The sequence below is a fragment of the Cygnus atratus genome, chromosome 1 (genome assembly GCF_013377495.2).
Source record: "Cygnus atratus isolate AKBS03 ecotype Queensland, Australia chromosome 1, CAtr_DNAZoo_HiC_assembly, whole genome shotgun sequence".
NCBI lineage: Eukaryota > Metazoa > Chordata > Aves > Anseriformes > Anatidae > Cygnus > Cygnus atratus.
In genome coordinates this window covers 82,871,841-82,898,780 of record NC_066362.1, presented here as the reverse complement: position 1 = coordinate 82,898,780, position 26,940 = coordinate 82,871,841, and the positions used below count along the sequence as shown (strand labels likewise).

The 26,940-nt window shown below is 39.7% G+C and overlaps 1 protein-coding gene across 2 annotated transcripts in view; it reads left to right on the top strand.

Moving 5' to 3' along the window:
• Positions 1-26,940, top strand: part of GBE1 (1,4-alpha-glucan branching enzyme 1) — a 174,200-nt gene that overhangs the window by 12,822 nt on the left and 134,438 nt on the right. For both annotated transcript variants that reach the window (XM_035541127.2, XM_035541126.2), the window contains exon 2: positions 26,629-26,798. In XM_035541127.2, coding sequence (XP_035397020.1) covers positions 26,629-26,798 — 170 coding nt within the window. The remainder of the gene's footprint in view (positions 1-26,628; positions 26,799-26,940) is intronic.

Genomic DNA, 26,940 nt, shown 5'->3' with positions numbered 1-26,940 from the left:
CCAGAACATGCCATGAAATAAACGCTGATTATGGTGCAAGCTGTCTCTTCTGGTTTTAAGATTTTATGGAAGAACTACCCTGTTTCAGAAGCAGATCTGAGACTGTTTTAAGGCCAAAGATAAGCCTTTAATTATAATCTAACTTCAAATTGACTTTGTCCTCACAGGTTGGCATGGGGCACCCCCTAAGGTTCCCAGGCAGCGTCTGGCTACTCATGCTAACGTGCAGGCTTCTCAAGCCTCAAGTACAAGGCCCGGTAGTGCAGACAGAACCTGTTCATCAGACTTCCCAAGTACAGTGTCTTCTGCGGGCGTCCGAGTACAGTGTTTCAGCAGGTTTCATGTGTGCATTGTTTAAAATTAGAGCACTTATCAGATTTTTTTCTCCAGAGGTTTAGATAACGCAAGTTACTTGATGAAGTTAATGGCTGCAGGAGACTCAATCTTGAGATCTGACTGTTCAAAAATAAAAAGCAGTACCTTTCATAGTACAGAAGTTAACCTGGTCCTTGACACCTTGAACTGGTAGAAACTGTCCGTAGGTTGCATAACTGGTAAAACTAAGTCAGTCTGCATATGGGGATATGTGTGTTTCAGCTATACCTTGTGACTTTTGAGAATAAAGTGAAAGGGTTTACTAGAAGATAAGGTACTGGAAAAGACCTAATGATCATTATTACTTTAAAATTTAGCATGTTTGGAAGCTCTTGGGTGGCAACTACTTTATCACAGCCAGTAAACCAGGAATGTTGTTACTGTACAATAACAATGAGCGGATTAACAATTGTAAGATGTCTCCTGAATAGGATCTACTTTGGATCCTGAAGTTATGGACTAAGTATTATAAAATAACGAGTGATGTCTCTGAGTATGCCTGTCAGCCCTTGTATATTTTGGCTTAGCTATTTACTTTTTTTTTTTTTTTTTTGCTTAACAGCAAATAGAAAATTTTAAATAAAAACACAGCAAGCTTTTTAGTATCAGAATCAAGACTATCTGAACTTGGGCCTTTGAATTTCAAATCATGAAACAGTGTGTTCCCTTTCCTAATATCATGTGCCGACATCAAAGTAGGCATCAGACTGCGCATTCAGCAGCAGTCATGGTTGACTTTGAGTGGTTTCCAGCTTAAAATGGAGGTAGCTGCAAATAGCAATTACATTTGTTAAGTGTTGTTGCAGAACACTTTGACCATAATGGCTTATGACACAAGCATCTTCCAGGCCCTATAGAAGTAGGAAACGTTAACTCTGTCAAGACCTGATTCTTCTCCAAAAGTTCCTCTAAACATCTTTTTTTTTTTTTGTCCTTACATAGCAGGGATCGGTGTAGTTTGCAAAGTCTAGTCAGTTAACATAATTCAATTGAAACAGTATTTTCTCAAAAATGCTTAGGTCTGTGTTATAGGTTGGATAATCAATGCATTACTTGGCAGCAAAACAACAACAACAAAAGGCAGATATTGAAGTGTCTCTCTTAAAGACAGACATTGCCAGCACAACATGCAATATTAGAGAAATGGTTGCACTGTCAGTACAACTTACAGGTGCAAGGGCATGCTTTTTGCAGTTCTAACTGTTGCTGATGCCCTTTCTAACGTACACAAAACTTGTGATGACAGATTCAGTGGTTTAACTGCATCTTCGCTAAGGACTTTGTCAGCAAAAAAGATATTGCTTACCAGTAGCATTTGCTAGTATATCAACAAGCACTGTTAATATAAATCTGGTTTTAGAACAATTGTCTTAATATTTTAAAAGATCAGTGACAGCTTCTAGGTGTGTTTGCGTAAGTTCTTTCAGTGTGACTGTGATTAATTGAAGTACATGTTTTGATACCACACTGGTGCAACGTGGACTTTATGAAGAGGAAATAGATTGGACTTTGTGTATTTGGTTCTACAGGTTACTGTGGGCCATGAATTTCAAGGGTTGCTCTTGGTATCGTTGACTCTGACACATAGCTCTCAGCACTTATTGGCTGGTTAAGTCGTTCTAAAAATGGCACTGAGACTTTGTCACAGTTCTTATTCAGTGCTTAATAAGGTTTGTCCATTCAAGCTACAGCATATAGCCCACTCTAGGGAAAACAACCGAGCAGTGATTTGTGTATTTTTTGGCACTTTCCAAACTAGATTTCATCCATCTAGTCCTTGCTTGTTCAAAACAACAAATATGTTGAGAAAGTCAAAATTCTTTGTTTTATTGTTCCCTTATTCTGTTTCAGAACTCTTTCTTCATTGTCTTTCCTAGGCCTTGTAGGTTGTCTGCCAGGAACTATAAGAAACCTGGGACTTGTTTGGGGAGATAAGGTTTTCAGAGTCTCTGGAGCCTTTTTTGGCATTCACTCTACCAGTATTTCTTCATGATAGATGTTGGACAACATGGTGCTTACCATCATGTCTGTTATGGTATTTAATATGTTTGCTATGCATGTTGTTGAGTTGAACAGGTTGATGATTTAACCTTTGGGGTTCCATAAATCATGTTCCAGAGTGATGATAACTTCTTGAGAAGAAAGAGGAGAATAAAGATCAGATTGTTTATTTTTTTTTCTGGTTGATAGTTTTTTTGTTTTTTTTTTTTTTTTTAGATAGCATTATTCTTTCTGGTATTTCCAATGAGTGCTGCTACTTGGAACAGGATGGTGGGACAGAAATGTGTCAAACAACAGCAGGAAAACTTTAAAGATACTAAAGCAACTTGTTTACCACCTTGATGCAATGATTGAAAGCTGATGCTTGTTTTCTTTAGGCACAGAGAAAGGTGTTGTTATTCTGGTAAGATATTTTCCATGTCTGATGAGCTCCAAACACTAGCTTTAATGTTTTTGATCACAGAACCATAGAATGGTTTGGGTTTGAAGGGACCTTAAAGACCACCCAGTTCCACCCCCCTGCCATGGGCAGGGACACCTCCCACCAGACTAGGTTGCCCAAAGCCCCATCCAGCCTGGCCTTGAGCACCTCCAGGGATGGGGCATCCACAGCTTCTCTGGGTGACCTGGTCTCTCAGAGTAAAGAATTTCTTCCTTATATCTGATCTAAACCTACCCTCTTTTAGTTCGAAACCATTCCCCCTTGTCCTTTCAATATAGAATATAGTCCCTGATAAAAAGTCCCTGATAGTGACAATTAGATGAAAGAATAAGGGTTAGGTATTTTTTTGAGGGACCGATAGTTCTTCTGGAAAACAAACAAACAAAAAACCAAACAAACAAAACAAAACAAGAAAAACCTCTATGACAGAAAAGTAGGAATACGTAATAATCCGTGGCTGCTTGTGTAATGTATTTCACACCTTGTAACAGTGTAACTCAGCAAAAAAAAAAAAAATTTTTTTTTTTTTTCCAAACCGGGGATGCTTTTTGTGTCTGAGGTATTGTGTTCCTGTTTTCCTTAATATCTGAATTTAGAGTTCTACAGTAGTGGCGCTACTGGTTTGACAATGAATACATGGCTTGTTAGGTGAGAAGTTTTGACTTAAGATTTTCCTTTTTCCTACTGTTTCTATTGATACTTTTTTCATCAAGTGGTCCATTTGTAAACTATGAAATAAATAGTAAGGAAATTGAAGTGAGGAGGCAATTGCAGTCTTGGCAGATGAACTTTATTTCATACCACAAAGGTATGAACCCAGGTGGGAAGTATTAACTGAGGGACACGTAGCTGCTTCTGTTCATGCATTGTAGGCTTTGGAGGAAAAATAAAATTAAGCTCTGTGGGATTAAATAGCTCTTACTGAGTAAGTGTCTGTAACTCAGCTGCTTACTAACTGACTGCCAGAGTATGCAAGGCACCATTTGTGTTGTTTCCACCCGTCCCCCCACTGACCAAGTTTGAAGTAGCCTGTTGGTGAGAACAGTGTCCTCGGTTTCAGTACTTAATTGGTATGTTACGTGCTATGAGCACAAGGTTTTAGTTGTCTTTGTTACTTTATTCTTTAGGTATCAAGATCATGAAAATTGAATTTAGGGGCTTAAAAAGATAGGTCTTCCCTCATGCCGATATATGTATGATCTTATTTGAACAATGGAGATATTTATTGTACGATCTTTAAATCATCTCCCCAGAAATCATTCAGGTCTTTTGCATTACAGGTTATATGAGTAAGTCTGCTATCTCAAACCTTTTGACTCAGAAGCCTAGGTAGTTGAGGATAAATGTATGATAATGTTGCATATACTACCATAAAATTCTCATTTTGCTTTCTCTATGTTTTATAATACAGCCATGGCAAATTTTGGTGGAGGTCTGTGGGATTTCATGCATGTGCCTACACACACATGCTATTTAAATGTGAATTTGAATTTCTGGGTGGTCAAATAATGGAAAGAAAATGAAAAAGGATGGATGAGGTGAAGGCCAAGACGAATGTGGGAGCAGAGGGAAAAGGAACACAGAGTGAAGGTTTTCAGACCACCTCTAGAGACTGACAAAACACGAAGCTTGCATCTCTGTCAGAAAGTTCCTGACTTTGCTGCTGTTTTTCTCTTTTTCCTGCTATGAAGAAGTCCATGGTGTGTGAGTTGTTTGTAGATGGGTAGGATTTTATTTTTATTTTTTAAATAATAGAGTGGTTTTAAGATGATTGGAACAAACAGGTTGCAATTGCAACGTGGAGTATTACTTCTCATGATAGTTATTGCAGTGACATGGTAATTGCAGATCACACACAACTCTCAATAACATTTGTAATGGAGTATGGCTTCTCCTAGCTGGTTCCCTTGTGCTCTGCTCTGTTAGCTGATGAGAGCTGGTCAAATTCAGGGAACTTAAGAAATTGCATCATTGTATCATCTATATGTGAGTAAGATAACTATAAACCTTCAGGTAGAATAATGGTGTATTTCAGTGTCACTTCAGTAATTCTTACTGTTCTGATATCCTGACTAGATATTGCTAAGAAATGTTTATTAGTAGGTGGAATTGCTTAACTGCTTTTTGTCAAATTCCTGGAAATACCGCTGACAAATTCTACAAGAACAGTTTCAGCATTATTCATGGTGAAATGTGCATTGAATATGCTCGTGTCAGTACTCTAGACGTTTCCCATAACTGGTGGCATTCAGTATACCTTACAAATAAGTCTTTTTTTTTTTTTTAATAATCATGGGATTTTTTTATTGTCAAAATATTTTTTTTTAGTTAACTGAAAGTTAACTAAACTTACGGAAAGGTAAAATTCATAAACTTTTAAACGCGTTTTCAGGTCTTGACAATATTCTGCATTGCATCTGCTATTTGCTATTTCCATTTGTTGTTTCACTCATACTGCTGTCACTATTTTTAATTTTGCTTACAAGCAGTACTTAGTTGTGTACTTCTTAGACAGGGAGCAATCTGTAGTGTATATTTGGGGTGTCCAAACCAGAATTTCATATTCTCTGGGGGATCTCAGGACTCTAAGGCTCCTAATAATTTTTTCTTTTGCTCTGAAGTGCAGCATTTGATTAGCCCACGAGGTGCTGGAAGGAAGTTCCCTCCAGAACATTCATTTTTACCTTACTCCTTCTTTGTAATCAGACTTAGATGATGATTAAAGGCCTATATATTTGGTAGTAAGCTAGGAATGAATTTTTCTGCATGGTTTCTTTAATCTTTAACACTTATGGTGCATCTGGGTTGTATCTTAAACTTCCAGAACAAGAGTATTTCTGGAAGAAAATGTACCTTGTAATCATATCATTGTTGTAACTGGTACTATTTCAGTGTTGTTAAAATATATGAATTGGAACATACTGCATAATACTAAAACTTGGAGTTTCCATGAGTGCTGTTGGGGATGAGGTAGTAAGAGGATGTGGTTACTGTGCATGGAGGTGGTGGGATGGGACCTTCCAATTTCTAAGGGAGACTACAAACCCAAGATAAAACTGCAAGCAACTGTGTAATGTGGCAGCACTGGTCTGCAAAGTTTTTAATGGAATAAGGTGATTTTGGCTCTTCAGCTGTGTCCAGGGGATGAGCTCATGGATTTGATGCGGGCACTGTGCGTGGTGACATTTTATTTGGGGGGTGGAATGGTTGTGTGTGCTCTTTTGGTTGGTTGCTTTCACTATAATTGAATAGACTTAAGAGTGAGCTGTATGGATGCAAGCTAAACTTGCTTCCAGTGTTATTTTAGTTTCTGGGAGAATAAAAAATAAATTAATGATTGTTATAAAAAGCTGCAGTGCTTTCCGTAACTTTCAGTGCCCCTCACCTGCAAATAACTGAGAAAAGCACTTTGACAGCTAGATCTTACTCTGAATTTATTCTTAAAGCAAAGGTGGAAGGCACCTAATGCTGAATTCATGTCTAGAAAGAGCTAGTTGATCAGCAAAGGGGCAATGTAGTTTTAAACTGTAGGCTTTGTCTTCTGTTTGATTTAGTAAAAAAGCTGCCATACTTCAGGTTCACCTCTACTGAAATTAATAGGCATTTGCCTTTGCCAAAATATTTGCTTTGAAACTGCTTACCTGTTTTGCCTAATAACTTAATATGTAAGTAATGAGTTAATTAAAGAACAGCTTTTCCCTTCACGGTACCGTAGACTTTTAACAGAATGGATTTTATTAGCGTTCATGGCTTTAAACCTTGGCTGAGTGTGAGCTGCTTGAAGTGTTAAGTGTGCAGAAATGCATCGCGGGCAGTTGTGCCCATTCTTAAACTGTGTGCAGGCGTGTGGCCTGTCTGCTTGGGGATTTCAAAGCTTCGTTTTTTTCCAGACTGAAATGAAGAAGGGGAAGGGGCCTTTTAAAGGAAGGCTGTGGGGAAGGAGGAGGGCCTGGCTGTGGGCCCCTGCTTGGCGCCCCCCTGGGGTTGCAGCCTCCGAAACCCTGTGAGCCCCTTCCCCAGGGGGCCTGGAGGGGAAGCCAGCTCTGTTGGCTGACGCCTGACTGTCAGTAATAGAAATGTGTGGTTTCATCTGCCCTCTTCATACCGTGTGCCCCCTCACCCTCCACTTCACCCCCCAGGAAAAGTTTCTGGGCTCTTGGTAAAAGCTGTCAGCTGGAGAATTTCGGGTCAGCTTTGTGTTTGTGAAACGGCATTCTTCAGTAATGCACAGACACAGACACAGATTTCTAGGTTGGAAGAGACCTCAAGATCATCGAGTCCAACCTCCGACCTAACACTAAGTACTCCACTAAACCATATCGCTAAGCTCTACATCTAAACGTCTTTTAAAGACCTCCAGGGAAGGTGACTCCACCACCTCCCTGGGCAGCCCGTTCCAATGCTTAATAACCCTTTCGGTAAAGAAGTACTTCCTAACATCCAACCTAAAACTCCCCTGTCGCAACTTTCGCCCATTCCCCCTCGTCCTGTCACCAGGCACGTGGGAGAACAGACCAACCCCCACCTCACTACAGCCTCCTTTAAGGTAACTGTAGAGAGCGATAAGGTCGCCCCTGAGCCTCCTCTTCTCCAGGCTGAACAAGCCCAGCTCCCTCAGCCGCTCCTCGTGAGACTTGTTCTCCAGACCCCTCACCAGCTTGGTCGCCCTTTTCTGGACTCGCTCGAGCACGTCCATGTCCTTCCTGTAGCGAGGGGCCCAAAACTGAACACAGTACTCAAGGTGCGGCCTCACCAGAGCCGAGTACAGGGGCACAATCACTTCCCTAGACCTGCTGGCCACACTGCTTCTTATACAGGCCAGGATGCTGTTGGCCTTCTTGGCCACCTGAGCACACTGCTGGCTCATATTCAGCCGACTATCAACCAATACTCCCAGGTCCTTCTCGGCCAGGCAGCTTTCCAACCACTCATCTCCCAGCCTGTAGCTCTGCTTGGGGTTGTTGCACCCCAGGTGCAGGACCCGGCACTTGGCCTTGTTGAACTTCATACAGTTGACCTCAGCCCATCGCTCCAGCCTATCCAGATCCTCCTGCAGAGCCTTCCTGCCCTCGAGCAGATTGACACACGCACTTAGCTTGGTGTCATCTGCAAACTTACTGAGGGTGCACTGGACGCCCTCATCCAGATCATCGATAAAGATATTAAAGAGGACCAGCCCCAGTACCGAGCCCTGGGGGACACCACTTGTGACCAGCCTCCAACCAGATTTGACTCCATTCACCACAACTCTCTGGGCCCGGCTATCCAGCCAGTTTCTAACCCAGCGAAGCGTACGCCAGTCCAAGCCCCGAGCAGCCAGTTTCTTGAGGAGAATGTTGTGGGGAACGGTGTCAAAAGCCTTACTGAGGTCAAGGTAAACCACATCCACAGCCCTTCCCTCATCCACCAAGCGCGTCACTTTGTCATAGAAGGAGATCAGGTTCGTCAAGCAGGACCTGCCTTTCATAAACCCATGCTGACTGGGCCTGATCGCCTGCTTGCCCTGCAAGTGCCGCGTGATGACCCTCAAGATAATCTGCTCCATGAGCTTTCCTGGCACTGAGGTCAAACTGACAGGCCTATAGTTCCCCGGGTCTGCCCTCCGGCCCTTCTTATAGATGGGCGTCACATTGGCTAGCCGCCAGTCAACTGGGACCTCCCCCGATAGCCAGGACTGCCGATAAATGATGGAAAGCGGCTCGGCCAGCTCCTCCGCCAGTTCTTTCAGTACCCTCGGGTGCATCCCATCCGGCCCCATCGACTTGCGCACATCCAAGCTCCTTAGCAGGTCACCAACCATTTCCTCATGAATAGCACGTTGTGTACTGGCTCTGAATTGCATGCTGTCCATGAGCATCCAGCTTTCTGGTTTTATATGTACAGAAAAACGGTCTTCTTGGTCTTGAGATCAGACCTCTTTGGGTTGTATGAGGGCACAAACAAACTGGGAGAGCTGTTTGCAACTCGCATTACACTGCAAGCATACTCTAGGGAAAGAGGCTGTATGCAGAAACACAGCAACCTGGTTGACTCGAGGTGGAGTAGTACTTAGGTAAGACACCTTCCCCTAGACATCCCCCAAGACAGCAAGGAAGGGGGCTTGCTGTATAATATATGGAAGTTGAAATTCATGTTAGCTCTGTTGTGATTAGAGTATGAATGTAAGCCACTCAAAACTCAATTATGGAAGTGAAGTGCAGTTCTAGCAACTCCTTACTGCTATAAAAGAGGAATGAATTATCAGTTCAAACTGTTTTATTGTCCGTATCAGTTTCTGTTCATACTGCTCATTACAGATACTATTGTGCTTGCAAAATATACATTTTTTTTTTAATTGTGGATTTTTCTCAGTAAGCAATCTGAAAGTTTACACTTAATTAGGAATAATTGGTATTCTTAGGAGATTTCTCTCAAAGTCGTCTGGCAGGTCGAAGATGACTTTTTTATTGAATTCAGCTGTGCATATGCAAGGGAAAACTGTTCAGTTCAGACCTGAGACTTGCTTATTGTGCTTACGCAGTGCAGTGTTCACAGTTCACATGCTGGTAACCTTGAATGAACTTCTCTTGCTCCTGTGACTCCATGTGGCAGACCGAGCAGTTCACTGCACCAGCTGGGTGGTATTTTAGGACTCAGAAAGAGACTGTGGCTCTGGTCTGCATTTAGAAGCCTGAGGTATACTGAAAAGGGCCTTTCCACGTGGTTCTTCTGTCTGTCTGCTGGTCTTGTGTTCAAAGCTTTTTCTTGTAGCCAAGTAACTCTATCGTGTAACATAACGCAGTGGGATGGCACATCAGGGCTTTCTAAACTAAGGTATTTAAACTTTGTCAAACGGTGCACCTACTGATGCCCTGCGTACTTAATGATTAAAAGAAATATATCATTTAGCAAGCACTTTCTGAAAGAAAAGGCACTAAATGGTTAGCTCAGAAAAATGTGAGCATTAATAATTTTTTTCTTAAATTAATGCAATATAAATATCCAGGCTTCCTTCAAGAGATCTAGAGTGAGGTAAACACTCAGAGCCCTTTACTGTGTAAGGCACGTTGGGCATTAAAGTAGTTCTAATAACCATGCCACATTAGTCCCTCCCTAGCAATGCAGAATTATGCTAATTTGTTGTAAGGGAGACCTGTAAAGGAAGAAAGGCATGCTAAACACAACTATCCCAGATGGATTTGGGTATTTTTTCAAAAGCAACAAAGAGTGCTGTGTCTGTCTTGCAATTTTAGCATAGAGACCAGTCTCCTTAAAAATCGTGAAGAAATCATCAGGGGAAGTTCTCCACAGAGTTCAGCGTGACAGAATTAGGGCTAGTGCACTTAATTTAAATTTACTGAATCTGGCTGAAAGGTGGGTAAGGTGCTTGTACAGCCCAGGCTTGCCTTCAGAACCCCACTGCTGGCATAAATGGGACCGACCGCAGCAGTCAGGTGGGGATTGCCAGTGGGCAGCAGGAAGGTATGCAAGGCGAGACACTGAGCATCGTGTGGTGGCTTCACATTCCTGCAGATTTGGGTGATATGGAAAATGAGGGCTCCCCTTGGCCTCGTAGAGGCATCGTGTTGTTGAACAGCAGCTCTGTCTTTCAGCTCAGGAAGGAGACGTATTCGCATTGCCTTTCCTGAGGGCTCACCCCCCTCTGGTGCAGAGGACTCAGGAATATGCATCCCTCTTGAATTAGCTATCCAGGAGGAAAGACTTGGAAATTGCACCTGTAACGTTTGGTTAAAAGGTTAAAGAAAGAAGAATAAAAATCTTTAGTATTGTGTGATATACAGTATGAATACAGTCTTGCATCCATAACACCTCCAATTCTAAAGAGTTATATTTTGGTGGTGAAAACTCTGGAAATTTTTGTCAATAGTAAATCACTTCTTGTTTCCAGAATGCTTTGGAACAATACTCTTTATATAAGTGTGTGTGTGTAAATTTCGTGTGTGTATATATGTGCATGCGTTTACAGTGTATATCAGAAGTTTACATAGAAATTACAAGAAGTTAAAATGGAAATAACCAAGTATCACAATTCCTTGTGAACATGTGGTTACTATAATTGTAGTAACGCTTCTTTAAGGTAATAGTGATGTAAAAGTTCATTTGATATGCTTCAGTGACTACTTGAACTGATGTTAAATCACATGGCAGTTGTGCTAATAAAGCATTTGAGGAGGAGAAACAATGCCTACCACAACAGCAGAACTTCTTTCAGGGTAGGAGCTGGGTTGTTTCACTTGTATTTTTTGTCTGTTTTAGCAATGTGGCATCCCTTTTTCTTTGTAAGTGTATTTATGTACGCAGATAATGAATGCAAGCTTAGCAGAGGTGTGTGTGGTTGCTGGTAACCGAAGATATATTCGAATGTTTTGGCACTTGCTGTAGTTGTATTTCTGTCATTACCAGCATTGTTGTTCTTATATCTTGTCACATTCTTTGTTGTGTGAAACTGGCTAGCTTCAATTGGTGTAAAGTAGTAAATATTCTTAGATTAATTATGGTTGGCAGGGACCCTGGGATGTTCAGTGTCCCAGCATCCTGCTGAGAAGCAGGTCAGCATTGACTTCAGGCTTTTGTCCACTTGGGTCTCAGACCTGTAAGGACAGACCGTGCAGCCTCTCTCAGGCTCTGTTCCTAATGGAAACCTCTTTTCTCCTCTCTAGTTGGTACCTCCTCTCTCAATTCTGCATGCATTTTACATGAAACTGGTACAAGATGAGAACTGAAAAAGGTCTGACTGGCAGTGCCACATCCTAAGTGTTAGGAGGGAAAGTATAAACACCCAGATCTATGGATGCTAACGTGTGTGTGGCCTTGCAGAAGCTGAACGGTAGTTCAGGCTCCTCAGAAGAGGAGGAAGAGATTGAAGAATTGAATTTTGGTGCAGTTGTATTCAGTTTACAGATGACAGATGTACTTGTGGAATAGGTACCCCAGCTACTCTAATATAACAAATATATTGTGATGGAAAAAGTCACATGTTAATTCTTTACGTACCTAACAGTATTCGATGCTTCAGAAGTCTTTACGAGCTTTGTGTTCTGGGTAGGCAGCTCTTAAACGAAGAGGTGAGGTTCCTGATGCATTGAAAAGCTAGTCGAAGCTGTAGGTTCGTGGCTCTTCCCTGATGCTGCTGCATGTCGAGCTGACTGGGGTAAGGAGGCCGTGCTGGCTGAAGCTCTGGGGCTAACCTGGCATTCCCCTGCCTTCTGTTCGTAGGCTTTGCTTTGGCAGCTCTCCAGCCTGAGAACTGGAGCTAGTGGTGTTTTCCTAGGCTTAGTTCCAAAAAAGAGATGACTTTTATGTTCAGTTGTACCTGTTGTGGGTGGGGGAGGGCGGAAGGAAGGGATGTTTAAGCACCTGATGTCAATACTTAGATAATCACGTGTATACTTACATCAAGAGTATAGTGCGCTGCTTTTTCTATTTCGTACCTCACGGATAGACAGGTACTTTAAAATACACTGCTTGAGAAGTTGTAAATCCTCTACATTTCTCTATAAAGAGGAAAAAATCATACTAAATAGCCATAGGAACATAATAGGATGGAAAATTAATGACAAGGAAGAAGTCTTGTTAAACCTGTAGTCTGTTACTATGTTGCTCAACCTTTGCGTTTAAGCATTTGCTTCAGATGGATGAAGTTAAAAATACGAATTTTTGATACAAGGCTTTCTGGGTAAATAAAGCTTCTGTCAAAAATTGATATGAAAGGCTTCTCTAACTTTAGTACTTGCTTTACATGGTGCATATAATCCTTAAACTGTAAAAATAGGCTTTCTCCACCTGGTAGACAGCTTGCTTGTCTTTTGTTTCTGAACTCCTAGCATTAGACTTCCACGATCTCTGAAGCTTTCTCAGTAGCCTTGTCAAAAAGCAAGACCATGGCCATTTTTAAGCGTGCAGCATATCAAGATGACTGACCCTGGCAATACCAGGTTCTCTAAGGGGGTTGGGGTGGGGGTGTGAGGTTTCTTTCTTCTTCTGCACCCCCTGATAGCTGCAAGCATCCTTCTGTGTGTCCCAGGTACCTCACTGCTTCAGCTGTGTAAAAGTCTGGTATGAGCTTCAGTGTCTTATGGAGGCTTGAGTCACGTTTCGGGTAGATTAGTTGTGAGTACTGAGTAGTAGCGCATTATTAGTTGTTGCTCTCCCCTGCCTCTTGTTTACAACTTTCTTTACCATTCAGAACTTGGACCATAAGCTTTCTAATGCAGAGACAGACAGGTTGAATTACAGACAAGAGACTGACATATGCTTGGAGACTGCAAAGCCACAACGACTTCTATGATTATCGGGCTGTCCCTGCTAACTTCAAATACAGCCACGATCCCGTCAGAAGGCAGATGTCTTGGAAACTGTCATATGTCTGTTTGAGCTCCAATCCTGTGAAAATGGAAATGTGGGTGAGAGGAATCCAGCAGCTGCTGGGTAGTGCTCATTCTGCAGTTACAAAGCCCTTACCAGATTCCTGACATGCAGCAGTTCGTGTAGTTTCATTCCGATAAGACTGTTGTGTCAAGGAGATACAGTAGCTTAGTGTTTCAGAAGAACAGACAGAGTCCATAAAACTTGAATTCCTATGTTTTCTTAAGAGGCTCAAATATTTGGTATAATAACTTCTGTGAATTTGTATGAATTCTGTGAATTCATACAGCTATTCCTGAGATGATGGTACAAACCAGGTAATGATCGGTATTTCTCAGCTTTGTGCTCCTTCTTACCAAAGTTTGGAAGAACTTTTTAGAGAGCACCTTGAAAATGCTTGGATGTGAATAAAGTAAGCCTTTGTATTGTTGGTTGCTGCTGTGAATAGTTGCGTACACACTTCTTGATTGCTCATCTTCCTTGGGAATAGGCTTGATTACCTGGGACTAGTTAAAGGTGTTTCTTAGGTACCCAAATTCTAATTATTCGTCTAGTTTATCAATATTAAATTACAAGCATTTTGCACTGCAGACTGTACAGGGAGTTGAGTGCTTGGCTTTCCTGGTTGGTCCTGCCAACAACGAAGGCAGTTAAGAATTACACTTAGGCAAGCTTGTGCCATGAAGACAGCATGGCGCTTCTGCTTAGATGCCTAAGGCTGCTACAGTTATTTAGCAGGTAAAGTAGCTCTATGTTGTTCCTCCTCTCCAGCTCCAAATCCCTCTAGGATCTTGGTCTATAGTCACTGGAGGAAACATTTTCTTCCTTAAATCTCTATTCTCAACGGGCTGCTCTTATTCATTGGCATTACGGGGAACCCAGCTAGCAGACCAGGCTCACTTGGTAAGCTGAGTCTGCAATCAATATGAATTGTGCTATAGAGCCACTGAGCCTAAATAGAAAAGACTTATTGATCCAGCCAGTGAAGACTGATCGAACCGCCTCGGCGGTCAGCCAGAAAAGCAAAAGTGTAGCTTCCTTCCCATCCCACACTTAATGCTTGTTTTTCTCTTCTTTATATGTAAAATAACATACATGTGTTTCTTTCCTGGAGCTTTGTGAAGTTTCCTTTATAGCATTAAATTACAGAGAGGTAATCTAAAAGTAGGCGATAAATAACTTAAAGGTTAGGAAGGAAACCTACCTTGGGGGTATATTTGTGCTTGTGAGAGGAAAACAGAATGCTTATTTACTTGATATACATGCACATCTTGAAATTGAGGCCAAGATAATAGAGTTTAAAGGTTTATTAAAGTAGATTGGAGTACTGTAGGTTTATGCTTACACTAGATGAGAGGGAAAACTGTTGCAGGGGAGCAAGGTTTGCTGTAGTATGGAACTCGGTGATTGCTGTGGGTACCTTTCTTCTAGCCAGTTTTTTGACAGCCTCTGGCTATCTATTTAAATCTACTTAATCTGAAGTTTGACAAAGAAGCAACTCTGTAGTGAGGTTTTTTGTTTGCTTTATGGTTATTAGGGGATGAGAAGACTTAACTTCTTGACTTAACTTTCAGATAGTAAACTACTTGAGCATGTAAGCCATTGATCTGATCCATTAAGTCAAGACTCTTTAATTTTTGGAACAGATCTTAATAGGAAATGAAGTAAAATTTATGAAAATCAACAATTATGCTGTAGCTAGAGCAGCCGCAGAGTTTTCAGGTACAAAATTCATTTTTTTTTTTTTTTTTTTTTTTTTATTGAATGATGTGCCCTCTAAAGTGGGTTGGGAGGCTACTGTAATGACAAATATCCAATGTTTGATTTGAAAATTTGAAATAATCAGGAGTGACTTCTGACATAAACTTGGTAGGCAAAAATTTTGGTAGAAAACTAAAGCTTTTGATTCTTAACTTCTTGGGGGTTATTTAGGAGGATAAATCATTCTTAGTATTGCATTGAGCTTCATTTATGCCAACTAAAATTACTTGCAGCATTCCAAAGAATGTGGAAGCCAAATTGATGCAGCACACTTAAAAATCCAAATTTGAGAACAAACAGATGGCTTCTTATGTTTACTGCTGTGGTAAGCTAGTAAAAAATAAAATACATTGAAAACAGCTTTTTTTAAACAGCTAAGATGAAATGAAATAATCATTGAAGTCCAGACTATCTTGTCACGATGTGCGGAGCTTTTAAAACCCATAGGAGGCACGTGGGCTGATCCTTACCGGGCAAATAATTTCATTAGAAATAGTACTGACTGACACTTGCAGGTTGGTTAAGACCTTCATGAGGCAATAGCACGTGCCCACCAAAAAGCATATCATAAATTCATTCTAAGTTCCTATATTATCTTCTGAAACCTTAGCTGTAGCTACTGCTTTTAGCTTGTGTTTTGATTCCAACTTAGTGCTAGTGCTGTGGGAATTGCTGACTTTTTCCCTCTCCCCTTAACTAGACCTAGATACCTATTAATACAAAGGAAGTCTTTTAGAAACAGCTGTCAGTGGAATAAAATGGGAATTGATATACTCTTGCTTACAGCTTCATTAGGAATAATTCTAGTAAATAAAATGTTTGAGTTGTCTCTAACTTAAGGAGGGTTTAAGCATATGCTAATATGATTTGTAGAAACGTTTTGGAGCTTTTCACCAATAAATACATTCTTCTGAGAGGAAAATAAACTTTGATGGGCATTGTGGGGGCAAAGATGGGAACTCTGCCCTACAATGTGCAGGTAAACAGTGCTGAAGAACAAGAATTTGGGTGCTTAAAGCAAAAATGCGTTAGTAAACCAGATGGATGAATTTTTGACTGTATTGTGTCCCTATTACAAACAAATTAATGATGATGTTTTTTCTGTAGCTTACCTGGAGATGTGATTAATGTTCAGTATTCCTTCTTCTAGTGTGTTTTGGCAATATGAAAACCTGAATGGTTAACAGGAACACTAATTTGAAATTAAAGCAATAAATCAGAGTTAGTGAAGTAAGTCCTGCAGAGTGCCACAGTCCTCAGCTGGCGTTGGGAGCAGCATTTTGTCCCACGTCCTGTGGCAGCGTGCCTCTTCATCAGCTACTGTCTTTCCAGTCACGCTTGTGTTCACGTCTCTGCTACATGCTCTGCTGATTACCTTGGAAAAGGGCAATGCTGTAACTGTTCAACTGACCTTTCAGTTTATTTTCTCTTGTGTAATATGAAACATGAGCTAACACAGTCTTAGTCTACTGATTTCTAGAAAGAAATCTGTCTCTTTACATTTCTGCAGCTTCTGCTCAAATATGATGGAGTTTCTCTGTAGTTATGTTAATTTGAAAAGAACTGCCTCAAATTGCTTTTGCTTCTCTGTTAGGGTGATATCCAATTATTACATCTAAAAGAAGGGTTTTACTGCATAATTTATGCATAATTAAGACTATCAGAGATAGTGAGACAATGACTATTAAATGAAGAAACTTGATATCTAAATTTGTTTATCTAACAAATATTTAGATGTGTAAAACAAAAAGCATGCTACTGGTAAATTTGTTGCTTTACATATGAAGGCAAAAGCGTAAAATAGAGCCTTAAGATAGCAATTATAAAATGCTTCTTAAGACTGTTTTGTTGTGCCAGGGAAGCTGTTTTGGGAGCTTTGGTATATGCAGAGTATACATAGCTGTAGTGCTCCAGAAAGTTGTAACAGCTTAGTATCTTGGAGGTGGCTTTGTTTTTAGGGGTGTCTTTCAGTTTTTAAAAACAATAAAGTAACTGTATACCTTTTATATCTATAGAGGGTAAAAGATGAAGAGATTGAATAGCTTTCTTGTAGCACGTGCTAATACTCAAGTACATATGCACTTCTCTCTTTTCCTCTCTTGCTAGAGTTGATGTCTAACTAGCTCTCTAGAATTCAGATAGAAAGAAATTGCCTTTTGCTCCTTCTAAGAATTAGTAATTTGATGCATTTATCCTGTGAGGTGTGTCTGTGTGTGTCTAATAAAACTGAAGGGGTTGAAAGATGAACAAACGTGAGGATGTGGGTAAGAGAACATCTAAATATTGTCGGGAAGGGGTTCTTAGCAGTAGATTGGTTTAGATAAGGTAGTGGAGCAGTTATTACTAAATGATTGCATTAAGTTTGCACTTGATGCATCTTGTAATCACTCTTGTATTTGATCCTGAATCAAGGACGACATATAGTCATTGTGTAGCTGATGGCAAGACATTGCAGCTGTCAAATGCTGGTGAAGTCACAAAATTATCTTAGTGTGTACAGGAGGGAAGACGGTTACTTCTAGTCCTTGGTATTGTGCAGAAGGCATTGTGCCAGAACTTAAGCTGGCAAATAATCTTCTTGCTAAAACACTACTGAGATATATTTGCCTTTAATATATTTCTAGCTTATTAGTCTTCACTTCTGTCAAAAATAGCAGCGGCTGATAAGATGTCAAGAAAAACGCTGTGGCTACTCTTTATTTTCTCACAATTTTGTTCTCATAAGTACTAGACTGTATATTGTTGGTAAGGCTCAAGTTGTACAACACCGCTTTTATTTTGGAAAAGCTGATGCTTAATTAGTAACTCTGTACTGTGTATTTCCAATAGAACAAGTGATTACTCATTAATTATCCCCAAGCAAATATTTCCTAGATTTTTTTTAAGTTACCATGTTTAGTTTGGGACAAAGCTGTGCTCTCTTCATGCTGAATTAATGGGACGTTCAGAGGGAGTTGGGATTTTACATCCCTTTGCTCACCATGGAAGGGTCCTTGGAACTGTAACTGAGTTAAGGTGTTGTGGGTACAATTGCATTGCATTTCCCGTTTTCTTCCACTTTTCCCGTTTTCTTCCACTTCCATTTCCCGTGAAGCTTCCGTATTACAGATTTATTCTAGTAGAAAAAGCAGTAAAGACACTAATGCATTTACCTATATTCTTGAAGGAGATTTTTGGATGTAGCTAATGAAAAAGCCATTATGTCTGATGGCTCCATCAACAGCAGACACTGCTGAATGTTTTCCCCTCACTCCATTCACTTGAGTAAATTTTAAGGAAACTTTTTGTGAACACCAGAAAAGCAGAGAGACAAGCTGCCTCCTCTGTTGGAAAGCAAGAAATGAAAATTTGTATGTTGGTGTTTGTTATCTGCAGAGTAGAGAACAACTAGAAAAGCTGCTTTTGAAAATTTTGGCTTTCTTGTATTTTTTGTTCTCTACTTTAGGGTATTTTTAGTGGCAAGTAGCAAGGGAAACTTATTCAAGCTGGACCATACCTTGAATTTTGAGCACTTCCTAAATGTTAGGAATCACAACAAATGATTTAACTCTGTAAATTTCTTACTGCAATACCTGTATATCCAAATTATTTGAATAACAGTTAACTTTATTACACCTAATACGAACTTAATATCTTCAGACAATCTGCAGAATACTTAGTTTTCAGCTAAGGATGAAATGGGTGTTAGATTGCCCCTTTATCCCAGGAGAGAGGCAAAGTACTTGTGTAGTGAAGAATTTTAATAGTGCAGCTAGAGACTCTGGGATGTTCCGATTTAGCCACCCACAGACAATGATAATGACTTCAGAAACATATGAAATCTTTGCTTTTAACCCACAGAAAAACAAAATGAAATGTCAGACTTCCTGTCTCTCTGTAAACATCACTCGTCGGTGTCCTACACTTTTAAAACATTCTCTTGGAATTCTTCTAACACTTCAAAGGTTACATGCTGTTCAAATGTTGGTTAATCTATTTAAACATATTTAAACTTATTAAAAATTCATTTAATCTTTCTATGCAGGAAGTGCAGGTCAGTTGTCTAAAACTAAAGCTGATTGAGGTTACAATGTAGTAGTTCTAGTGTTCTGAAATAGTAGTACCTACCTGAGATTTATACTGTTCTTAAATGAAGGAAAGGTGAGTAAAGGAGGTGGAGAAAAGAACAAAATGAAATGAGGGGCTTTTGTTTTGGTAACCTTTCACTAGTGTCTAGTTAAAGAAACAGTTATGAACAGCAGTTTGCTTCTACCACTTAATTCTAGTTCTGGTGCACTTGATTTGTTGGACTCCAGAAATCTGCTTTGCGAAGAACTTCATCCTACTCCCGTCTTCCTTCGATCTGTCCCCTTATAGGCAACTGAATGAGGACAGTGTTAGGGAAAAACAAACTACAGAGTAAAGGAGAAAATGAAACGCAGGGACTTGATATGCAGAGCAGTGACTACCTCCATTGGCTTTGGTGTTGGTGAAAGCATTTGTAACTACATCTTCATATCAGTATCAGCAATATTAGAAAAAGTAATCTCTGAATGGCCATGTGTTCTTTATTTTGAAGTATTCAGAGGTGGCGTATCAATGCTTCTAGCTTCCACTTTGATGTTTTTGTTTCCTTTTTTCTACTATGAAGCAGTAAGAGTCACAGCAGGAAGAGAAGTAGCCCTTATTAGTGGTGATTGTTTCATGATTGTCCTTCTCATATTCCCACGTGTTCCTCAGGCATGTACATGGAAAGTATTAAATTGTACTACTTTAGCCTTCCGGGAAAAGCTAGTGAGTACAGAGACCTCATAACTGTGCTTCATGAGATGGCAATTACCAGTAGCGTGGTTTACAAATGGGGGTTAAAGAGGTCTGTTGTTCTGGTGGATTGCAGTGGATCGAAGATCTTGTGCTCCCCTGATCTGGTAAGCCTGGACTGCATGGCTCTGCGTGGATGTACCAGATCAAATTTGGAGGCAAGAATGCCTATTTTACAGACAGGCTTCATGAAATGCAATAATACCTTGCTTGTTGAATTCAACTAGTTGCCCAGAGCATTGTGGCAGACCAGACTGGAATCTGTTCTTACAGCATAGTTTTCTGAGTGAATTTTACTGCTGCTGCTGGCCACTTTTTGAATAGACCTGTAGTGTTAAGAGCTGCTTTGGTGTGGAACATTATGACCCAAGTGTTAACATAGCATCTGCAGGTGCAGAGCTTCTCTTCTTATGTAGCTATCAAGTTGGTTTTTTTTTTTTTTTTTTCCCATTCCAAAAGGAAGCTGTTGCTGCTTATATTTTCAGTGTAGGCACTTAAATGATACCCATCACTGCTAGTTGGTGACAACATTGCAAGACTTTGGACATCTATCTCTAAAGGATGGGCTGTCTGTGATAACAGGAGGGGATCTGCAGCTCCTGAGCCTCTTGATACATAAATCAAAACCAGCTGTTAATCCTTTCTCATGTTCCTGTAGAAGTAGTCTATCAGAACTAAAATCAGCATTTCTTCTATTCCTTATTTGCCAGTTTTTCAAGTGTGGCTTTATGTAAATAATACATTATTGTAGAAAAGTAAGTCTTTAAAAATGATGGCAGTTTACCTTTCTGTACTTTCTGTAGTACGAGAAATAATCTGTACCTAGTATTATATATATTGTCAGTGTGGATGCACCACACTTCCACCAATTTGGATTTTTCTTTGTTGCAGTTTTTTATCGTTTCAGTTGTCCGCAGGGTTTATAAGTTGGAGTGGATCCTGCAAATGATCTGGAATAGAGTAACTAGATCTCTACCTATAACAAAACAGGAAATATTTGATGTCTAGACCTGTCTGTCCACTTCAGGAGGTCAATACAGGTTTGACACTACCCAGTTCTTCATTCTCCACCACTGGTCCCTGTCTTCCCACACTGTCACTGCGAGCTTCATTCAGTAATTCTGACCACAGCATGCAATCTCACTGCCACTCCATAGGTGTGATGGTTTGTACTCTTTTGTAAGAAAAGTTAATGCTTGAGAAACAAAGCCCCAACCCCAAAAAAGCCTACCCTTAAAATAAAAAAAACGTCTTGAGAGAAATCAGCAGATCCCTGTTCTCCAGCCCTTGGTACTATGTCTGGGAAAACTGCAAGAGAGCTTGAGGTCAATGTAATGCTGTTGCAGAAGCTGATGGTACGTTAGCCCTCAAACAGAGCTGCTGCATGGGCGTGTTGGGAAGATGCTTGCGTGTCAGCATGGTTCTCTAGCACTTTTCCAGTCATAGCAATCGGAGGGGGGGACCCAAGCCAGTTTTGATAACACTGCTCCGAAATCTCAGTTATTCTGAATAGCATTGTTCTTGGTACGTAATTGATGGTACAGGAGAGGATTTGATGACCTAGGCACTCTTTGCTTTTCTATTGCCTGTTTTACTGTAATGCTGATGCAGCTTTTCCTGTGGTGGAGGAGAGTTGAAACTTGAAAAATAAGACCTGGTGTTCCCCTAGGAGGCTTCAGGAGCAAACTGATAAATAGGATAAGTGGTATCTCAAAACATCCAAACAGTTTTTCTTAAGGTTTGTTGTTTAAATGAGGGGAGAAAAACAACAGAACAACAACAAAAACTAACATTTTAAGTTTTCTACTTCTGATCTTTCAGTCCAATACCTACATTGACTCTAGCTTTATTTTAACACTGACATTCCTGCAAATGTTTGTATTTATTGAGAAATGGGAGGATTTGGCTACAGAGAATACCTTACTGGACATTTTCTTTCATATCCTCTTTCCTTGGGTGTCTGCAGAACTGGGCTTTCCATATGGACGCCAGATATCATTATCAAAGCCTCTCCTATTTGCTTTCATGTTTTGAATAAATTAGCATTAATATTGGGCCAATATTGTGGAAATAAATTATGGCATAAAAGCTAGTGTAGACAAAAATCTGAAAGATGAATAGCTACTAAAATGAACATCATAAGCAGAAGAGGGACTAAAATGATTAATGTTAGTGTTGACACCACAGGTCTTAAAATAAGCTGATTGACTCTTCTATAAACTGCAATAACTATGACTTTCAAAAAAGGTGTGAAAAGAGGCATAAAAATGTTGTGAAATTTGGCAGCCATCTTAGAGTGCAGCACCATACTGATTAAAGGAGGGTATTTTGTATGCTGCCAAGGCCTTTTTGGTTATATTTGTTTCTGTTTAGATTCCTGTGATGCCTAAGAATCTAAAGCTCATTTGGATAAATACAAAAGTTTAAAATATTATACCACCTTTTCCTGACACCTTACAAGGTGGCCAGGAGGAAGTTAATACCTCCTTAATTGCTTTGAAAAATAACTGTCTGAATGCTTTATGTGGAGACTTGATTCAGTATTCTGACTTGCCATTAGACTTTAACTTTCTGCCAGAAGTCTTATTTCACTAAGGCATTTAAGTTTGGGGAGAAGAGGGAAGCTAACTTTTTAAAAAAATTATTTTAAACCCTGTAATGAAACTACTGATTTTAACACCTTTCTTCCATTTTTAATGGGATCAGTTAGTTGAATGAAGTCAGTGATGATAGGAATTGTAGCTTCAGGTGGGTTTTGCGCATCATGTTTATAAGATAAATAGAACCCTATTCCTTTGACTAAGAACTGTTTAGCTTTGCATAGCACTGACAAACCGTCAAACCGTCTCTTTTTCTGACCTTTCTGTGGTATCTGTATACTTTCACTACATAAGTTTTAGGTCTCTAAGTACTTAAAAGATAAAATATTTGAATTTGGTTTTTAGGTGGTAGAAGTATGAGGAATAGCTGCTCATCTGAAATGTAACCACCCTAAAATGACTACTGAGTTATACAGTTTTTATTCCTTCACTGTGAAGCTTATTTTTTGGCAAGTTACCCACTTTCTGGATAGCCATTGTATGATGTCATATTTGATGTTTTAATTCTGCTTCTGTGGAAAGTCAGCCAATTCCTACACTCTCATCATACAGTTCTAAACAGGGCTGTGTACAAAGCATGGGATTCAAAGCAATGCTATGTTACAAATTATTAATATAACAAAAACATCATTTGAAACAGGGTCGGGTTTTATTGATTTTCAGTATTTCACTATGAATTTCACTATGAAAGACAAAAGGGGGGATGAGCAAGGATGCTTCTGAAAGTGTTAGTCTGTTACTAAGTGTCTTGTTTCAAGTTGGTTGTATATGTGCTTGAAGAAATGCCATGACTGAAGTTTCTTTCTTCCAGTAAGTGTGAAGAAAACACCTAACTTTGGTATTTGGTCTTTAAAAAACATTGGTCTGTAAGTGGAGATGAGCTGAAAGGATACGGGATTTGAATTGCAAAGGCCCCCTGGTATGGTCATTGGAGCCCTTCTCAGCACACGAGCTTGCTTTTTCATAAGAATTCCTGGAGCAAGAAAAGCACCTGGAGCAGCCCCAATGTATGTAAGCAGGGACCCAATGTATGTCATCTTCCACTTAGACATGACTAGTTCCCTGAAAGTCTGTGGATCTTCTTGTTACTGTATGTTTGGTTTTTTTTTGTTTGTTTGCTTGCTTTTTTGTTACAAAGGTAAGCTGTACTTTTCAAAACATACCTGGGTATGGCTTTTAACCTTATAATATTTCTTCAGTGCCAACTTGAAATATTGGGAAGTAGAGAAATCTGAAAAGACTTTTCACAGTTTAATGAGCAATGGAAGGCTTTGAAGGTAGGAGGGCAGAACGGCCTTTAGTCCTGGCTTCTAGCTCTAGCTGTTCCTGTTAATTCTCTCTACACGTCCACAATTGTGCAAGATTCTCACCTTTGTATTGTCCCATGTAACCAGTTTGGTTATAGTCTGTATGACTATGTATGTCGCTGTATGTCACTGAATATGGCAACTTCCAGTGTTCACAAGGAGTTGCTAAATGTGACAATGTCTGATACTTTTCTTTTATATATGATTGTATGCTATTAGTGCATAATAAGCCTTTGGAATTGCTCAAACAAGAGCTTTCCTGTCATTTTCTCTGTGTGATTCTGAGGTTTCAGTTTGGAAGATCATAGGATCATTGATGTTGGAAAAGACCTCCAAGGTCATCTAGTCCAGAACCAGGGAGGTGATCGTCCCCCTGTACTCAGCTCTGGTGAGGCCACACCTCGAGTACTGTGTTCAGCTTTGGGGTCCTCACTACAAGAAGGACATCGAGGCCCTGGAGCGTGCCCAGAGAAGAGCTACGAAACTGGTGCAGGGCCTGGAGCACAAGTCCTGTAAGGAGTGGCTGAGGGAACTGGGGTTGTTTTAGTCTGGGGAAGAGGAGGCTGAGGGGAGACCTCATTGCTCTCTACAACTACCTGGAAGGAAGGTGTGGGGAGCTGGGGGTTGGCTTCTTCTCACAGGTCAGCAGTGATAGGACAAGAGGGAATGGCCTCAAGTTGTGCCAGGGGAGGTTTAGGTTGGAAATTAGGAGACATTTCTTCTCAGAAAGAGTAGTCAGGCATTGGAACAGGTTGCCCAGGAAGGTGAATGTTTCACTGATGTAGAAATTCAAGTTTTTTGCTTTCATATAGTCTTAGCTTTAAGTTTGTCACAACTGGATTATAAGCATGCACTTAACTGAATGCTCTCCTTTAAAGCAGAAGCAGGATACAGAACTACACTTCTGTTCTGTTTTGCAGGACCTTCAAGGGAAGATAACTTTGTTTTGTGGCCAGATGTATTTCATGTCTGGAGATGAGTTTTTTAGAATAGCTCACAACACAAGTAATTGATCCATTTTAGGAGCTGGTGGCTTTCATGAACTTCAAGCAAATCATGATTCTGTATTTGATCACTTCAGACGTTTAACAAAATTAAAACTGAATACTTTCTAGAATATCACTTAAAATAAATATGGAGGTCACTAGTTGTTTCAATATTCATGATTTCTGCAGTGAAGATGCAGCACTATCTGAATTAACTTGCTGTGTCACAAGCACTATGCTCTTATATAATATAATTAGTATATTTTAAAGAATAACTTGAAGTCAATCCACAACAAAAACAAAATAAAAACCCACAGAGCTAAAGAAGTCAAAATAAATTCCTTTTTCGAGGAGAATCATTCAGTAATGGAGTAATTTTACCTTTACCAAATGCCATATGATGAACTTTTGAGGCTATTTTGACTTGCACTTCTGTATTTAACTTTTCATTTTGTTTATACAAATTTTTCTACAATTGCAGTTGGTTAAAGTTTGTCAGTCAACTTTGTGTGTGTGTGTGTGTATATATGTATATATAGGTAAGACACTTATTTGGAAATCTGGCCAAATATTCTTCCTCAAGTGCTACAAATGGAAATTGACTTTTAAAGGAATGGTGCAGGTAGATGGGCAAAAAGTTAAAATATTTTTGCTATAGTGTATCCTGAGGCGTTTTTCGAATCTTGCTGTTTTTAAAGGTGAACATCAGTCTTTGTAATACAAACCTACTGGGAGATTAACCTTGAAAGTAGTCAAAGTACTCAAAATTAATGTTATCCTATTTCACTTTAACCAGTAAATTGACATTTTAATCCTCTACTGTGGACTAATGAAGGCCAGTTCTGAAACAAACCCTTAAAACAAACCTGAGAGCAGTGTACAAGTCCTAACATTTCAAGCAGATTATTTTTCTTTTTTGTTGTTGTTGTTTTAAACCAACAGAGTATAATACCATAATACGTTTGCTTCTTTACTGTTTGTTTATAGTTTTTCAAAATATAGTAAGTGTAATGAGGCAGGCAAGAAATTTTTGCCCAGATTCTTTCTAGTTTTTATATATTTCAGAACCCTCCTTTCCATTTTTGGAGAACATGGGTACATTTAATTTGCAAATAAAATAACTCTGCAGGTAGCTTTAATAATATTTTAAACTGAAGCATTTTAGCCATGCTTCACAAAAGTAGCTTACACTTCAGGAAGAAAAGTTGACAGTCTTCTGTGTACAAAGTGTGCCTGATATGTGTTTCTGAATTGTTGGGAACTCCTTGGAGAAAACATGGCCAAGTCCAACAAAAAACTTCAACATGTTACTAGCAGATTTTTACATTAGAGGTTTATGGCATTTCTAGTCCTAATAGGGACTGTTATTGTAGAGTACAATACCAAATAATTACGTCCATAAAGTAGTAATCTTTTTTCTCCAACTAGTTCCAGTGGCAGGGGACTACTTAATCTTGCTGATGGTCTTTCTAGAGAGATTGTTTAGGGAACTACTTTCTGCAAGTGCCAGATTATTTCCTCCATAGTTGCTATATGTTGCATTAGAAGCTTTTCAGTGTCCTGAGATTGTCTGTTAAAACTGGCTGTGATAGATGTACCAGACCAATACAATTCTCCCTGTGAGGCCCTTGCCCAGCATTAATAAGACGGACAAAAAAATGCATGGCTGTTCAGAGTGTGACGTTCTCATGTTGTGTAGTAATGCTATGATTTTTGGACAGCCAATCAGGAGTTGCAGTCTTAAAGTATAAAGAGTTCAGGTAAAGCAGAGAAAATACAGATGTGAAAATTGCAACTCTGTTCTGTTTTGCAATCCTGGAAAAATTATATGATTTGTTTTATTTTCTCTTTCTGTAGAGTGATGAATCCAATATTGAAGTCTTGGGACACAGTGTGACAGTGTCTCAGCATGGTCTTTATGCTCTTGCATTTCTTAATGTAAGAAATACGCTTGCTAAGCTTTCTAAAAATGTATCTATTTTCTTTGAAAGGTATGCTCTGTTTTACAACCGCTTGAAGAGCATTGAGGAAAATGAAGGTGGTCTTGATAAATTTTCAAAAAGTTACAAAACCTTCGGAGTTAACCAATTTGTGGATGGTGGAGTATATTGCAAAGAGTGGGCACCAGGAGCAGAAGCAGTTTTTCTCACAGGTGACTTCAGTAAGTATTTTTAGGAGTATTGCCTCTTTCCTGCACTGTGTTTTAGATTGATATCCTTTCACTTAGACAATGTTGTAGCTACGATAAAATTCTAATAATAAAAATGTATGTTATGGGTTGCTGGTGTAATGACATTTAGTAA